The sequence below is a fragment of the Oryctolagus cuniculus genome, chromosome 13, assembly GCF_964237555.1.
Source record: "Oryctolagus cuniculus chromosome 13, mOryCun1.1, whole genome shotgun sequence".
NCBI lineage: Eukaryota > Metazoa > Chordata > Mammalia > Lagomorpha > Leporidae > Oryctolagus > Oryctolagus cuniculus.
This window is the reverse complement of record NC_091444.1, coordinates 49,841,625-49,859,398: the sequence shown is the minus strand read 5'-3', so window position 1 is coordinate 49,859,398 and position 17,774 is coordinate 49,841,625. Positions and strand designations below refer to the sequence as shown.

Genomic DNA, 17,774 nt, shown 5'->3' with positions numbered 1-17,774 from the left:
TCATTAGAGAACTGAGACCACAGGGTAAACCAGTGCCCCCCGAATTAGACACAGGCAGGCAAATACAGAGAATCATAACTTGCAGGAGCAGGAACCTCCACAGAACCAGCCCTGAGGTAGGAAAACCTAACCTGTGAGGCTCAGCGGGAAGGGACACAGCTGAGAGACTGAGAATGGCAGGGTCCCCATCCCCTCCTCTGTGGTCTGACATCTGGAAGCTCCATCAGGGAGCGAGGGAAAAGACCAAAGCCCAGCTTCAGGAGCAACTGCCTGACCACAGTCATCCCTACCAGGATCTCAACAAGGCCCAATCACCCTCTTGTCTCACCCATGGGGGCAGGAAGGGGAACGCTGAGAGGCACTTATGGGAAGGTCACAGCCCAGGGACACGGGCTCACCAACAGACTGAGACCTGATCACGGGACTGCAGAACATGTCCTCTTCCCCAACAGCTGTCCACCACAAAGCATCGCCAAGGGCTTATGGCAACAGTTTCTTCCACTCATCACACCCTGTCTGGCTTTCAGAAATAAAACAGTTGCAACACATACTAAAAGGCAAAGGCACAGCTTGAAGAAGGAAACAATTATCAGAACCAGGAATTCAAGGCTGGAATGATCAGACAGAAGACTTAAGACAGGTAGGTTAGGATGCTGAGGGCTCTAATGGATACAGTAGACCAAATGTAAGAACAGATGGATGATGTAAGCAGACACATGGAAGCCTTGCAAAGGAATCGAAGAGAATTACTAGAAATGGAAAATACTGTACCTTGGAGGAGCCCCTTAGGACACTAGACAGGACTGAGAAGACTCTGGACTCGAGTTCATATCAACAGAAATCTCCCAAAGGGAAAAAAGACAGAAAAAGAATTGGAACAGAATATTCAAGAACTGTGGGGCAAGCACAAAAGTGTTAAGACATGTCCTGGGCATATTAGAAGGGAAGGAGAGAGGGGCCGGCGCCGTGGCTCACTTGGTTAATCCTCCGCCTGTGGCGCCGGCATCCCATATGGGCATTGGGTTCTAGTCCCAATTGCTCCTCTTCAAGTCCAGCTCTTTCTTGTGGCCCGGGAAGGCAGTGAAGGATGGCCCAGGTGCTTGGGCCCTGTACCCGAATAGGAGACCAGGAGGAAGCACCTGGCTCCTGGCTTTGGATCGGCGCAGCACCGGCTGTAGCAGCCATTTCGGGGGTGAACCAACGGAGGGAAGACCTTCTCTCTGTCTCTCTCTCTCTTTCACTGTCTAACTCTGCCTGTCAAAAAAAAAAAAAAAAAAAAAAAAGAAGAAGAAGAAGAAGAAGAAGGAAAGGAGAGAAAGGGAACAAGAGGAACATACACAACAATGACGACTCAGAAATTCCCCCAAATTCACGTCAGACAACAAACCACAGATGTGTACAGCACAGAGGATATCAGGTGAGTTAAGGGAAAACAAAACAAAACAAGAACCCATACCAGAAAAAAAAGTATAGTAGGTATATTATATACAAACTGAGAATCTCAAAGGAAAAGAAACACTTTGAAAGCAGCCAGAGGGAGAAATACCTTACAGATAGAGAAGCAAAGATGAGAATGATATCAAAGTTCTCCAAAGAAACCAGGCAAGCAAGGAGAACGTGGTGGGAAATGTTTAAAGTTTTAAGAGAAAGACACACAAAGCAGCTAGAATTCTGTAACCTACAAAACTTGTCTTTGAAATGAAGGTAAAATAGGCTTTCTCAGACAAACAAAAACTATGAGAATTGGTTGCCAGAAGAGAGAAGAAAAATGATCCTGGTCAAAAGATTCACGTCTACGTAACTAAAAGATGAGCACTGGTGAAGAAGTAAGTGAAGGCAAAATACAAAACATTTTTCTTATTCTTAGCGGACATAAGAGGTCACAGTGTATCCAAAGTAACAATAAGGTATTCCATGGTACATTCTTATATGTCATTTATATACAGGTGCTTGGGTATGCTTATTTGTTAAGTGAAATGAATGAAAGCAATGACATGGGGACTGGAGGTAGGAATTCATACTGCTTTGTTGTTATGCTACATGTGCTACCTGAGATGCCACAGAGTGTTATTTGAAAGTGACTTTGAATTCATTGTAAATGTATATTATAAACTCTAGAGAAACCAGTAAAAATAGTTCAAAAAAAAAAAAAAAGCTTAAAGAGAATAAAATCAGGATAATATAAAAGGCTCACCTGAAATCACAAAAGGTGCAAAAAGCAAGGAAGACCAAAACAGGCATATAAATCAATCAATGAATAGGAAACAATAACAAATACGGTAGAAACTAAGACTACCAACACGCACTGTAGCATCGATGATCTAAATACATCCATTAAAAGTTGAAGATTGAAAGAGTGGCTCAACAAACAACACCCAACATATATTTCCTACAAGACGCCCAGTGTAAATATAGATTAAAAGTCAAGGAATAGAAGATTCAACTTGTTAACACCAATCGAAATAAAAGTAGAAATGGCTATATAAATCTCTGACACAGCAAATTTCAGAGTAAGGGAAGTTTTTAGGGATAAAAAAGGAACACTCCCTAACAAATGGGTCTAAGATATAATTCTCAATGTGCACATGCCCAACAACAGAATGTCAAAATACGTGAGGCACAGCCTGACGCAACTGCAAGGAGAAACAGATGAATCCACTGTTCTAGTCAGAGACTTCAACACCTCTCTATTAGAAATAGAACCAGCAGGCAGAGTCAGCAAGACAGAGCTAAACTCAACAGTGGCACCAACCAACTGAATATAATCGACTTCTAAGGCCTGCTTTATCCAACAACAGAATATACATTCTTCTCAAGTTTACCTGCAGTGTTCCCCAAGAGTGATCACACTCTGGGCTGCAAAACACACCTCAACAAATTTAAAGGAACAGTAATCATAAGTTGTATGGTTTCAGATCAAGGAGGCAAAAACAGAAACCTAACTAAGAACTCCCAAAACACTGGAGATTAGAGATAAAATATTTCTAAGTAACACATTAAGTGAAGAAGAAATGCCCAGGGAAACTCAAAAAACATTTTGAATATGGAAAAGAAAATTCAACTTATTGATATTTGTGGGATTTGACGAAAGTACTTGCAAGGGGAAAATTAAAAAATTGATTGTATGTAGTAGAAAACAAGAAAGAGCTAAAATCAACGATCTAAGCCACTACCATAAGCAATTAGAAAAATAGAAAATTAATTCTAAAGTAAAGTAGAAGAAAAGAAATAACAAAAATTAGTGATGATGAAAAAGGAAACTAACACAAAGAATCAACAAAAACAGAAGTTGGCTTTTTGAAAAGATAAATAAAATTGGGATTTCTCTAGCCAGACTAAGTGAAAAACAGAGAAGTCTCAAGTAGTTAATATGAGACATGAAGGAAGGGGCACCCACAGATCTCATGGACATTAAAAAGGTCACAGAGGACGAGTATGAATAACCCCATACCCACAAATTCAGTAAGCTAGCTGAAATCCTTGAAAAATAACATGTCAAAACACACACAAGAACAAACAACCTGAACAGACCCACATCTATTAATGAAATTGAACCAATAATGAAGAAGCTTCCCAAAGAGAAAGGACTGGCCCAGATGTGCTCACTGGTATACTCTACTAAACATTTAAGTAAGAAATTACACCAATTCTTTACAGTCTCCCCCAGATGACAGAAGCAGAGGGAATGCTTCCTAACTTATTCTGTGGGAGCAGTATTACCCTAATGCCAAAAGACAAAGACAATACCAGAAAAAAAAAAAAAAAAAAAAACAGAAAAATATAGACCAACATCTCTCATGAACACATGCAAAAATCCTTGACAAAATATTAGCAAGTCAAATCTAACAATATACTAAAAATTAGATACCATGACCAAGTGGAATTTATACTACTTATGCAGTTCAACAAATGAAAACAAATTACTTTAATCCATCACATCAACAGGCTGAGGAAACATAATCATGTCAACAAATACAGAAAAAGCATTTGACAAAATTCAATACCCACTCAAGATTGAAACTCAGAACAAACTAAGAATACAATGGGAAAATGTCAATTTGATAAAGAACAATCCACCAAAAAACCTACCACTAATATCATATTTAATAGTGAGAAATTCAAAACTTTCCTGCTAAAATCAGAAATAAGGCAAAGATAGCCCCTGTTTGCAACACTATACTGGAAGTCCTAGCTAAGTACAAAGCCAAAACAATAAATAAATAAGAGTTATACAGATTAGGAAGGAAGGAATAAAACTTTGTTCAAAGATGACATTACTGTTTCCATAAAATATATGAGAGAATCAACCAAAAAACTTCTGGGACTAATGAGCAATTATAGCAAGATTGTAATATACAAGGTTAATACACAAAGGTTAATGTAACATTAATACACAAAGGTAAATGTGTTAATACATATTTGCGGCTTGCGCTGTGGCATAGTAAGTTAGGACTCTGCCTGCATCCCATATGGGCACCGATTCATGTCCCAGTTGCTCCACTTCCAATCCAGCTCTTTCTTAATGGCCTGGGAAAGCAGTGGAAGATGTCCAAGTGCTTGGGCCCCTACAACCACACGGGCAGCCCAGAAGAGCTCTGGGCTCCTGGCTTCCAATTGGCTCAGCTCTGGCTGTGGCGGACATCTGGAGAATGAACCAGTGGATGGAAAACCTTTCTCTCTGTCTCGCCCTCTCTCTGTCTTTGTCTGTAACTCTGCCTCTCAAATAAAACAAATACATCTTTTTAAAAAAAAAAAAAAAGTCAATCACTTTACTACGCACCAGGAATGAACAAAGTACAAAGTTGAAATAAGTATGTACAAATCTAAACAAATATGTGGAGATTTATAAGATGAAATATACAAAATTCATGGGGCCGGCACTGTGGCACAGCAGAGTAAACCACTGCCTCTGAAGCTGGCATCCCATATGGATGTCGGTTTGTGTCCTGGGTGCACCGCTTCTGATCCAGCTCCCTGCTAATGTGTTTGGGAAAGCAGCGGAAGGTGGCCCAAGTCCTCGGGCCCCTGCACCAACATGGGAGAACTGGAAGTAGCTCCTGGCTGCTTTAAAAAAAAAAAAAAAAACTACAAAATTCTGATGAATGGTATCAAGGAAGAACTAAACAGAGAGCTGTTCCACGTTCATGGACATGTAGAAGACTCAAGAGGGCCATGATATTAGTCCTTCCCAGCTTGATCTACAGAGCCAATGCAATCCCCTTGGAAATCCCAGCAAGTTACTTGATGGCTATCAACAAACAAATTCTAAACTCTCTATGAAGCAGTGAAAGATTCTGAAGAGCCAACAATATCTTAAAGGAGAAGGAAAAACCAGAGGATCGATACTCCCTGACTTCATGGCTGATTATAAAGTTGTAGTACCAAGATAGCGTGATATTGGCAAAAGAGACAGAAAGATGAACTGAACAGAACAGACAACCCAGAAATGGACCCACATAAATATGGTCAACCAACCTTGGCAAAAGAGCAAAGGCAACACAATGGAGAGAAGACAGTATTTTCAACAACACTTTCAACAAGCTGTGCTGTAACAACAGGACATCATATGTTGGGGGGGAGAATCTCAATACAGACCCTACATCCACCACAAAAATGAACTCAAAAATGGATCACAGACCTAACTGTAAAACACAAAACTACAAACCTCCTAGAGAAAACACAGGAGGAAAATCTAGGTGACCTTAGGTCCAGCAATGACTATTTAAAGACAAATACCAAAGGCATGATCCACAAGCAAAGAACTTAGGAGCTAGACTTCAATAAATAAAAAAACTTCTGCTCTGGGAAAGACACTATCAACATAATGAAAAGAGAAGCCACAGACAGGGAGGAAATGTTTGCAATAGTCTGGCTTGATATAGGACTGTTATCCTAAATATCCAAGGAGCACTTAAAAATGCAACAGTAAGAAAATAGCCTAATTTTAAAAAGAACAAAAGACATGAACATCTCACCAAAGGAGATACAAAGATGACAAATAAGGATATGAAAAGATATTCCCTGCCATGTCATTAGGAAATTGCAAAATATAATAACAGTGAAACCCCCTGTACACCTAGTGGAACGGTCAACATCCAGAAAATACCAGTGCTGGAGAGGCTTTGCAACAGGAGCTCTCAGTTCACTGCTGCTGGCAAAGCAAGATGGCACAGCCACTCTGGAGGTGTCTGATAATCTCTTCCAAAACGCTCTCCCATGATCCGTACCAGCAGTCGTGTTCCTTGTTACTTAGGGAAATGAATTGAAAGCTATGTCCACACAAAAGCCTGCACACAGATACTCAGGGTAGCTTTACTCATCACTGCCCCAAACTGGGAAACAACCAAGCTATCCTTCAGTAGGTGAACATGGTATACCCAGACAATGGCATACAATTCAACACTAGACAGAAAGTGATTTTTCAAGCCATGAAAAAGACACAGAGGAACCTCAAATGACTGTTACTAGTTGAAAGGCGTTGATGTGAAGACTGTACACTGCATGACTCCATCTCCGTGACATTCTAACGAAGGCAGAACAAAGGAGACAGTGAAAGCCCGGAGTGGTTGCAGGGGTTAAGGAGGAGGGCGGGACAAACAGGGGAAGCACAGCCAGTCTCCTGGGCAGTAGTAATGTTCTGAATGACACTATACTGATGGATACGTGTCACTATGCGTTTGTTGAAATCCACAGTAGAATGAACCCTCATATAAACTCCGGGCTCTGGGTGATGACAATCTGTCAATATAGCTAATGGATTCTAACGGATGTACCATTCCGGTACAAGACAGAGATCGCAGGGAAGGTTATACATGTGTAGGGGCAGGGGATGTACGGGAACTCTCTGCATCTCCCCCTCAGTTTTGCTTTCAAACCCAAACTACTATAAAAAAAAAAGTTTATTAAAAACTTCACCAACTCTTGTATTTTCTATCTTTTGCTATTTTCTCTTTAAATGAGCCCTCAGCTTCTGCTTGACTTTCAATTTTACCATCCACTGATGGGCCTGACGGAAGCCAGTCAATTAGCACTCCAGGGCAAAGTCTCCAGCTGGCTTAGGAGATCCATTCCGTATCCCACAGGCCTCTTGTCCCAGGCACTACCTTCAGTTCACTCAAGACTATGCAGTGAAGCAAGGTGACCCCCTGGCCCGGGGCCCCGGCAGTACCTGGAGGGAGGGTCTCCATGCTCTGTGCTTTCTCTTCTCCATCGCTGTGATGAAGGTCTTTCTTTTTAATGGGGTCAATCTCATTCCAGTCCTCCTAGGGGGAACAGAGACACCAAATGAGTTGATTGCTTCTTTAAGCACACCTTCATTCACCAAGTCAATACATACTGAATCTGCCAATGCCAGGTGGCCCTGGGGAAGAAATGGTGAACGAGAAAGAGTTCTTAAGCACCCCACTCCTACCTGAGAACTTGGCAGAGTGTCACGATGAAAGAGGGGAAAGAGTGTGGGAATAACAGTCTCTCAGGAAGTGTCTGCATTCTCCTCTTCATTTTATATCAGTTCTGCACTTTGATAGGAAGTGAACACTGGGCTCCAAAAACTCCCAGTGCTTTCAGGGTAAGGAAGTGAGACGGAGAAAGCAGACTAAATGACTGACTAGGAGTTAAGCCATTAAAGCGAAGGCAGAGCTCTGGACACCTCAGCGGGTACATGGTCACCCAAGCACCAGATTCTCCAGATGGTCCCTTCTAAGCTCCCCTCAGAAGCTGTAAATTGGGGCCAGTGCCATGGCGCACTAGGTTAATCCTCTGCCTGCGGTGCAGGCATCCCATATGGGTGCGGGTTCTAGTCCCGGCTGCCCCTCTTCCAATCCAGCTCTCTGCTATGGCCTGGGAAAGCAGTGGAAGATGGTCCAAGTCCTTGGGCCCCTGCACCCGCATGGGAGACCAGGAAGAAGCACCTGGCTCCTGGCTTCAGATCGGCACAACTCCGGCTGTTGCAGCCATCTGGGGAGTGAATCAATGGAAGAAAGACCTTTCTGTCTCTCCCTCTCACTGTAACTCTACCTCTCAAATAAATAAATAAAAATCTTAAAAAAAAAAAAAAAAAAGAAGTTGTAAATTGGGGCCAGCGCTATGGCATGGTGGGTAAAGCTACTGCCTGCAGTGCCAGGATCCCATATAGGCACTAGTTCGAGTCCTGGCTGCTCCATTTCCGATCCAGCTCTCTGCTATGGCCTGAGAAAGTATTAGAAGATGGCCCAGTGCTTGTACCCCTGAACCCATGTGGGAGACCTGGAAGAAGCTCCTGGTTCCTGACTCCAGATTGGCGCAGCTCTGGCTGTGCTGGCCATCTCGGGAGTGAACGAGCAGATAGAAGACTTCTGCCCTGCCCCCCACCCCCAGCTTCTCCCTCTCTGTAACTTTGCCTTTCAAATCAATAAATCAATCTTTTTAAAAAAAAAGTTGTTAATGCTTGGTTAGTTCCACTGACTACCACAGGACGGGGAATGGGCTTACTCAAATAGGGCTGACAACAAAACAGAGTTGCAAATTGAAGATTTAGTATGAAACCAGAACTGATTTTTGTGACTACAGTAAGAAAGCTTGCTGTAGGGAACCCAAGTCAGAGATCTCTCATGGCTAGTTATTTCCCTAGCGGACTCCTGAGGGACAGGCAGGCACCACCAACCAGCCACTGCCCGAGCAGAGCCTCCAGGGTGCTGTGCAGCGGTAATCCCTCCCTGCGGGGACACAGTCCACGCTCCACAGGCTTCTGCAGCCAGTGACCCCTGTGGAGCAGCTCGGATTATGCACCGTGCAGAGGTTGGTCACAGGACACATTCTGGCTCTTTAAAATGCCAAGTGAGATCTGTGAGAAGGGTAGCCCCTGGAACCTGGGCCAAATGACATGGTTCCCCCCACCACCAATGCAACGTGCTTCTGCCAGTAACCTGCATGCTGAACTCAAGAGGGACATTAGACAGACAGAAACCGTGCCTCAGCCTCCTTCCTGTCTCAGTCTTTCTTCCGACTGCTTCTGAGATGAAGCAGTGCAGCCTGGCTCATCACACCAGGGCTACCTGGAAGCAGCAGGTGTGTGGTGAGCTGGTGAGGGAAACCAGTCTGTGCCTTGGGGGGAGGGTACAAGCCCCACCCACCCAGCACAGGACCTTTCACAGGCTGTCAGGCACTTGGATCACTGGGGATGGTCCTATCTCACTGTAATCATTTTTTTTGCTCAAAAAAAAAAAAAATCTTGAAAAGTAAACTTTGTTTTTGAGATTATTTGGCTGTAAATAAACTTTCAGTTGTTCACTGATAGAATGGTGTGGCAAGTATGGCAAATATACACCAGTAAGAGAATCTAACCCAACAGTTGGTTTTACTATACAAGGAAACATGTGAGAACACTACATCAGCAAGCAATGAAGTTACTAGAATCACAGTGCATAGACTTTTAATTAAGCTTTAGTTTTAACTTTGTAGCTTATTTACAACATCTTGTAGCTAATAATTACCCCCACTCCCCACAGGCAATTGGCCTCCTACATACACTGACTATTGGGTCAAACCATTTAACCTTGTACTTGAATTAAATCAACAGCAAATGCTGCCCGTGGAGCCTGCAGCTCTAGTCTTGTTGTCTACATGTCAGAAGCCGGTCATTAGCTATAGCATTCACCAAATCAACATTTTGGGAGGGTCAACCATCAGTGTTTTTGCAGAAAATGAACTTCTACTTCTTCCCATGAACAAGATTAATTAGTGCACAAGTAATGCTTCCTCAACCTCTTTGCCCCTCCCACTCAACTATGCCCCTTGTAAAACCAAGGTGTGAGGTGAAGTTGTGCCCACATAACCAGGGCACAGCGAAGGACCAAGCAGGTGAAGCAACACTGTGTCATTTACGAGTGCACCAAGCACTGCACCTAGGTGATTCCTCATCCTGCAACAACCTTGGCATTTTATAATACCTGTCTCACAATGAGGACACCTAACATCAGAGATATTAGTTTGTCCAGAGTTACACGGCTGGTAAGAAGCTAAAGTTGATGAGGATGATAACCTAGGGCTCAATTTAAACCAAGTTACAAGAGCTTGGTTCTTGGACTGTCATGAAAACAGTTACCATGTTAACTATATATTCTCAGAGTAAGAGGGAGAAAGAGGAAGTAAAGGCGGAGCCATGGCAGCCACTGCCTACTGGTCACAGCACTCACAAGGAGCCACACTCCATCCCAAACACCACACACACAATCTGCTTCCTGAGACATAATTATTACCCTCATGTCACACGTGAGGAAGCCCAGTCACTCAAAAGTTTAAGTAATACGAAGTCTGTAATGAGACAGGATCTGAACCCCAGGGGGTTCAGTGGAGTCCATGGTCTCAATCATTTGGCTACACTGTCTTTAGGTAAGATACTTTCCTTCTTCCCCAAACTAAACAGCCAAAGTTGAATGACCTATTATCTATTCTTTATTCATTAGAGTATGTTTGGCCAACGGGAAAAATTCCTGAAAGACGTTCAGGATGGTTGACTGGATTCGGTGGCAGAGACAATGCCCTGGGAATGACCTGCAGCTCACCTCCCAGAAGCTCATCTGTCCCATTCTCTCCTCCTCACCCCGGCCCAAGTTCTGGGAGCACAAAGTGGGGGTGGTGGGGTCAGGAAGCTCCTCTGCGAGTGGTATACACAGGACCTGGTACAAAGCCCAAGGAGATGCTGGCACAGCGCCAGACAGGTGGGGACAGGGATTGCAAAGAAGGCTGTGCATGGCACCCCAGCGGAGATGTGAGGGAGGCAAGGAGAGACAGGGTGGGGGTGGGGGCAGAGGGGTGGCAGGTGTTCCAGATGGAGAGGACAACAAGGTGGAAAACAGGAAGTCACGGGAAGTGGTGAGTGGTCTGAGATTTACATTCTGTAAGTACCACTGGCTGCAGGTGGGGACAGATTGGAGGGGGACAGAAAGAGGCCAGGAGACCGGGCTGGCAGAACACCATGGGGAGACAATGAGCTGCATAGGTCCTGGTCCCGGCCATGAAGAGAGGAGGCAGGTCCAGCTGTGAGGGGCTGGTGGTGAATGGAGGAAGGAATCAGGTTTCTGACCCCAGCACTTGGTCGACAGGAAGGATGGTCACCAAGAAGCACAGGAAAGTTGACTGTTTGGGCAGCATAAGAAACAGCATCGCTAGGGGAGAAAGAGGAGTTTGGTGTGGGGAAGCTGAAGACCCTGTAGATACCAAGAAGAGGCATATGCAGAAGGAAGGGCCCGCCCATCTGCATGTCTGGAAAGGGCCGTGTCAATCAAGCTCCCGGGGAGCATGACAGAGGGCACGCGGGGAAGGTGTGCATGGACTGAGAACAGGGCCAAGCAGCAGGAGGACAGCGTCGAAGGGGCGTCCAGTAGAGGAGTGGAGACCGTATGGCATGTAAAGAAGAGCCTTGGCCTTGAAACCAGAGCCTCAGAGTTCCCCCCACGGCCTCGTCGTGACAATGCAGCCTGCGAAAGCTACCTAACTTCTCAAAAATCGAGGTCCCTGCATCCCCGGGGTGCAGGAACACTCTGCTAGCCCTGGATCTTGTACACCATCATTTCACAAAGGTCTGGGATCCAAAAGGACGCGAGGTCCTTGGAGGGCACCAGGCCTGTGACATCCCTGTTTCGAATTCTCGTTGTGCCAAGCGTGGCTGCTCAAACACAAACACAGCTGAAGGTAAGCTCCTCGCCCACTCTCACGTGGGAGCTTTTCGTCACAGCCTCCCCCCAGCTGCACATCCACATGCACTAGGAGATGCGTCCACACCAGAATGCAGCCCCGTTCAGAAATGGACGAAGAAGGCTCTCCCGCCCCGTGTCTACTGCTGGCCAGGCTGTGTGGCGGCTGACCCGTGCCTGTGTTTTCTCCCTTTGGAAGGGGAGTGACAGGTGTCTTTTCAGCGACAAGTGTGAACTAGGGAGATGAGAAGAGCAGCGAAGTGGCTTACGCTGGGTGGAAAGTGGCGGAGAACTCGAGGCCTGAGATCCGGGAAGCCTGCTTGGGTTTGGACGCAGCCCCATCTCCACTGTTTCTTTCTCCCTCTACAGATGGATGATGACACTGAACGCAGTGACTAACCCACTGCAGAAAAATGCACATATACAGCAGAAGGCTCAGTGGATCTGGCCGGAAGTGGGATCCCAACCCGTCTGGGAGCCCCAGCCAACCAGACCAAGGCACCTTGAGCTTAACTTTCTCACTCACGGTTTACCAGGGTGCTGGACGACCTAAACTGGGTCCTGAGACTTTTTCTTCCCTTTGTAAAAGGCTTTTGGGGCAGGAGCCGTGGTTCAATAGGCTAATCCTCCGCCTGCGGCGCTGGCACCCCGGATTCTAGTCCCAGTCGGGGTGCTGGATTCTGTCCTGGTTGCCCCTCTTCCAATCCAGCTCTCTGCTGTGGCCCGGGAGTGCAGTGGACAATGGCCCAAGTGCTTGGGCCCTGCACCCGCATGGGAGACCAGGAGAATCACCTGGCTCCTGGCTTCGGATCAGCGTAGTGCGCCGGCCGCAGCAGCCATTGGAAGGTGAACCAACAGTAAAGGAAGACTTTTCTCTCTGTCTCTTTCTCTTTCACTGTCTAACTCTGCCTGTCAAAAAAAAAGGCTTTTGGGCCACATAATGGAACCTGAATTCCCCTTATCCAACTTAAGAACAAACCCAAGGCGGCAGTTGTTACTCTCAGGCACCAGAATCTGGTTGGCCTGCACAGCCTACACAGGTAAGAGCTCAAACTGGGCATTCCACCCACATCATTCTTACAAACGCACACGACAGAAGCAGCCGGACTCTGTACCTGAAGCAAAAGTGGAATTAGACCAGGCCCTGCGTGGTACCAGACGGGAACTCCTAATGCAGCAATGCTACTAAGCTACCCTACGCTGAGAGCCCAGCAGCCAACACGCATCCTCTTCCTAAGCAGATAAAACAGCAATGAGGTTTGAATTAAATGGCATTATTTTCAGAAAGAACAAATCCAATTGGCTAGTTTACTGAATGGTTGGGGAAGTTAATTAAGTGTAAATGCAAGTTTAGTCATTAAAAGAACATTCCCCATTACATTCCCAAATATAATCTGTCTCTGTTCCAAAATAAGACAAAAAAAAAAAAAGAACTGAAGGAAAGCCATCCTGCTCTGCAGGGAGTGGCTGTGCTGAGCGGAGAAGAGCCAGGAAGCTGCAGGCAAGGTGGCCGGGCGGCAGAGGCGTGGCCCTACTGGCTGGGAGAGGAGCCTCTTGGGCATGGGAAGACGACCGTGAGCTGCCAAGGACGCTGTCTGGTGGAACCCCCCGTTTCCTAGGTGAGGAGACACATTTCAGAAGGGCTGCGCGACTTATACTGTTAACTGGTGCACAACCAACGAGCTCAGAACTCAGGCCTTTCTCTCACGCAGTTCCTGAGGGCCAGGAATCTGGCTGGTCTCTAGCCATGGCTGCCACCATCTGAGGGTGTGCCTGGGGCTGGGGCTGTTTCCAGGAGGGGTCACTCACAGGGCCACTTCCTCACCACCGACCTAGCCACACAGTGGCTTGGGTGTCCTCCCAACACAGCAGCCGGCTTCCCCCAGAGAGCAGCGAGACGCCACGATGCTGCTGACACACTGCGACTCCACCGCGGTCTATTCCTTACACTGGGGTTGCCGTGGCCCCTCCATGCTCTCCAGGAGGGAAATGAGATGCCACCTCTGAGAGGAGGATGGTCAGACCATTGGTGAAAATCTACAACCTTCTAAAACCACGTCTACCAATGTCATAGGACAGTGGCAGCGGTGAAGCCAGAATGCCCCAAAGGTAGACGGACACTGACGTACCCAGGCAGTTAATTCATACGCAGGACCTGTGGGAGGATAGAGCCCAAGAACTAAGTCACAAGTGCAGCGATGCTCCGTCTCACACTGATCCCTCAACACAATACAAAGATAAGGACCACCGAAGGTGCTATTTTTGAGTTAGGAAATACCACCAAAATAAACATGGCAGCACTCATAAAACCAGATAACAAGGAGTAAATGTTATGCATATTGCTAAGTCATCCGAGGCTGCATTCACATCATTTAAATAGCTAACATCATATTTGTTAACAGAGATATAAAAATATTACTGCAGAAGAAAGAAAATAGGCTGTTTTTAATCTTCCCTTTACTGAAATGTATTTTGTCAAATTATTCCAGCTGACTAGACCATAAGCTCAGAGGCAGATTAAGATACCAAAAATACCACCTGAATGTCTGATTCCTTTTTCAATTGTCTACATTCCACTGTTACTTAATGACTGCTCAGTAACCAAAACATACAGTAATGTCCAGTTTTTGGGGGAAAAAGCGAAGTTGCCAGATATGTTAAAAAGACACGATAATTTATACTTCCAATTTATATTTCCACAGACCTGTCTTTTTAAGATTTATTTATTTGAAAGTCAGAGTTACAAAGAGAGAGAAGGGGGAAGAGGGGGAGGGGAAAGGAGAGAGAGAGAGAGAGAGAGAGAGAGAGAGAGGTCTTACATCCACCGGTTCACTCCCCAATTGGCCGCAATGGTCAGAGCTGTGCTGATCTGAGGCCAGGAGCCAGGAGCTTCTTCCAGGTCTCCCACATCAGTGCAGGGACCCAAGCACTTGGGCCATCTTCTACTGTTTTCCCAGGGCACAGCAGAGAGCTGGATCAGAAGTGGAGCAGCAGGGACTCGAATCAGCACCCATATGGGATGCTGGCACTGCAGGCAGTGGCTTAACCCGCAATACCACAGCACCAGCCTTGAGATATTGTTTTATTTTAAAGATCTATTTATTGAGGCCAACATTGTGGTGTAGCAGGTAAAGTGGCAGCTACAGTATTGGCATCCCATAGGGATGTCAGTTCAAGACCTAGCTGCTCCAATCCGATCCAGCTCTCTGCTATGGCTTGGGAAAGCAGTAGAAGATGGCCCAAGTCCTTGGGCCCCTGTACCCATGTGGGAGGCCAGAAGAAATTCCTGGCTCCTGGCTTTGGATCAGTGCAGCTCCAGCTGTTGCGGCCATCTGGGGAGTGAACCATAGGGATGGAAGACCTCTTTCTTTCTTTCTTTCTTTTTTTTTTTTTTTTTTTTTTTTTTTTAAAGATTTCTTTCTTTATTTGACAGGCAGTGTTACAGACAGTGAGGAAGAGAGAGAGAAAGGTCTTCCTTCCGATGGTTCACTCCCCAAATGGCCGCAACGGTGGAGCTACACTGATCCGAAGCCAGGAGCCAGGTGCTTCTCCTGGTCTCCCATGGGGCGCAGGGTCCAAGCACTTGGGCCATCCTCCACTGCACTCCCGGGCCACAGCAGAGAGCTGGCCTGGAAGAGGAGCAACCGGGACTAGAACTCGGTGCCCATATGGGATGCTGATGCCACAGGTGGAGGATTAGCCTAGTGTTACACGGTGCCAGCCCTGGAAGACCTCTCTCTCTCTCTCTCTCTGCAACTCTGCCTTTTGAATAAATAAATAAATCTTTTTTTAAAAAATCTATTTATCTTGTGGGGTGGCAGAGTGATGGGGGTGGCAGGGAGAGACAGACTTTCTATCTGCTGGTTCACTCCCCAAACGGCTGCAGCAGCCAGGGCTGAGCCAGGCCAAAGCCAGGAGCCAGGAACTCCATCCCGGTCTCCCATGTGGGTAGCAGGGACCCAAGCACTTGCTCCTCCGCTGCTTTCCCAGGAGCACTGCCAGGCAGCTGGATTGGAAGTGGAGCAGCCTGGTACTTGATACAGGATGCGGATGCCACCAGCAGTGGCGTAACTTGCTGTACTACAACACCCACTCTGCCATTTCTTAAGAGGTGAAAACATGCTGCCAAAGGAAGCCACTAGAAGACCCCTACCACACAGTTTACTGGAAGGCAACTTTTTAAGAGCAGACTTAGCTTCTTGCTGAAGACCAGGACCTCCCACAGTCATGCATTTTCACTATAAACTGACACAGGACTAGGAGGAACCGGGACTACTTGCTGTTTCTAATGCTTGGGGCAGGTGTTTTACCAGGGCAGCTCAGAGGAATCATCTTTGGACCTTCTCACAAGTGGAGGAATAACTGGCTGATATACTGGGTCACTATTTAAACTTTCACTTTAAAAATAGGGTGGTGAACCCTTAACAAACTGACAGATGTCATTTAAATTTTAAAATATTTTTATTTACTTTAAAACTGGAGAGATACAATGAGAGAGGGAGAAAACACATGTCTACTGATTCCCACATCTTCCCTCCGCCCCAAACACCAGCAACAGTTGGGACTGGGAATAACACACCCACAGCAAGCCCCCAAAACCTTTCCTGGGCTAAGAACCAAAGAGACACGAAAGGTCTAAGAATCACTACGTGGGTAGAGCAGAGAGCGAGGAAACAAGGAAGGCCGAGCTTCCTGGATTTCCCAAGGCCTAGTCATGCCCCAGCCAGCTTACTCCTAAGCTCAGGGGATGGGGCCCAGGACTGGGGGTTTTCTAGGGGTTTCCGGGCAGAGCCACTGGCTGCATCCTTGCACACACAGGTTCCCATTCATCACTCCAGCCTGGCTCTGAAAACTGTGCAGGTAGCTGAAATGGGAGGAGGGTATATTTCCACTGTGGGTTGGTTCACAGTAGAAGAGTGCTCTGCACATAGGAATACGTCCTTGCTCACAAGTGAAAAAAAAAGCTGCATTAATGATAAAGGTCGCGGCTTCATTTATTTTACTGCATGCTCTCAAAGAAAAGCAGGCTGGTGAGAAACAACAGGAGGCGGCTGGAAATTTGGGAGCTGTCACCCGCACTGACGTCACGAACGACCATGGCACGGCCGCTAGTCCCTCCAGCACGGCGCTTTCCTAACATGCAGCGGGCCTGCAGGACCATCCCGCACGCTCAGCCCGGACGCGCTCAGTCCGCTGCCTTAACCTGGCTGAAGTCTTTCCACTTGGACCCCTATGGACGCGTCCAGAGGAGAGGGCCATCAGTGAACCAGCCTGTAGCACCTGATACAGGACAAGGAGAGGTTTGCAAATACCAGGTCGGCATGGCCAATCAGCGTTGCTCTCTCTCCACCGGCTCGGGCAATTGTGATGGTCTCTTTGAGCCTCAGTTTTCCAATGTGGAACACAGAAATTTAAAAGGCAACCCTATTCTAGTCCCTGAAATACCACAGCTGACAGGCGTTTCTTGAATTGTGAGGCAGGACACAAGTCAGATGCTAAGTCCTGCCCCTGGGAACATTAAACCTGACTTCTTCCAGTTGCCTCCCCTAGAAACCAGCAAGGTCACGCACATGAACCTGTCAGCAACTCAGCAGTGAGATGCAGGGACGTCACAGCAGGAAAAGAACATGAGAGGCAGCCTCAGGGAGTCTGAGCCAAGTGGGAAGCTGAGCTAACAACACTGTTACTGGTTCTTTAGTTAGAACAAATGAATCCTACTAAGGCAAGATTTTAGTAAGAAGAAACTGGGTGTGGCATTTCTGAATTCCTGAATGTTGTATAAATCAAACTGTTCTAGAAAAAAATTAAAATTAAAAAATTAGAAGTAGAAATTGTACTTATGTACATGGAAGTTCATCATATGAATAAAACACACCTGGGCCAATGTCTGCCAACTTTAAGTCTTTCTAGGGTGCCTGTCCACTTCCTTATTTATTTATTTATTTATTTATGTGAAAGAGTTACACAGAGAGAAGAGAGGCAGACAGAGAGAGAGAGAGAGAGAGAGAGAGGTTTTCCATCTGCTGGTTCACTCCTCAATTGGCTGCAACGGCCAGAGCTGCACTGATCCGAAGCCGGGAGCCAGGAGCTTCCTCCAGTCTC

At 46.3% G+C, this 17,774-nt stretch overlaps 1 protein-coding gene across 2 annotated transcripts in view; it reads right to left on the bottom strand.

Moving 5' to 3' along the window:
- The window catches only part of GALNT2 (polypeptide N-acetylgalactosaminyltransferase 2), a 195,039-nt gene that overhangs the window by 79,257 nt on the left and 98,008 nt on the right, over positions 1–17,774 (bottom strand). For both annotated transcript variants that reach the window (XM_002717390.5, XM_051820693.2), the window contains exon 2: positions 7,169–7,262. In XM_002717390.5, the coding sequence (XP_002717436.2) occupies positions 7,169–7,262 (94 nt within the window). The remainder of the gene's footprint in view (positions 1–7,168; positions 7,263–17,774) is intronic.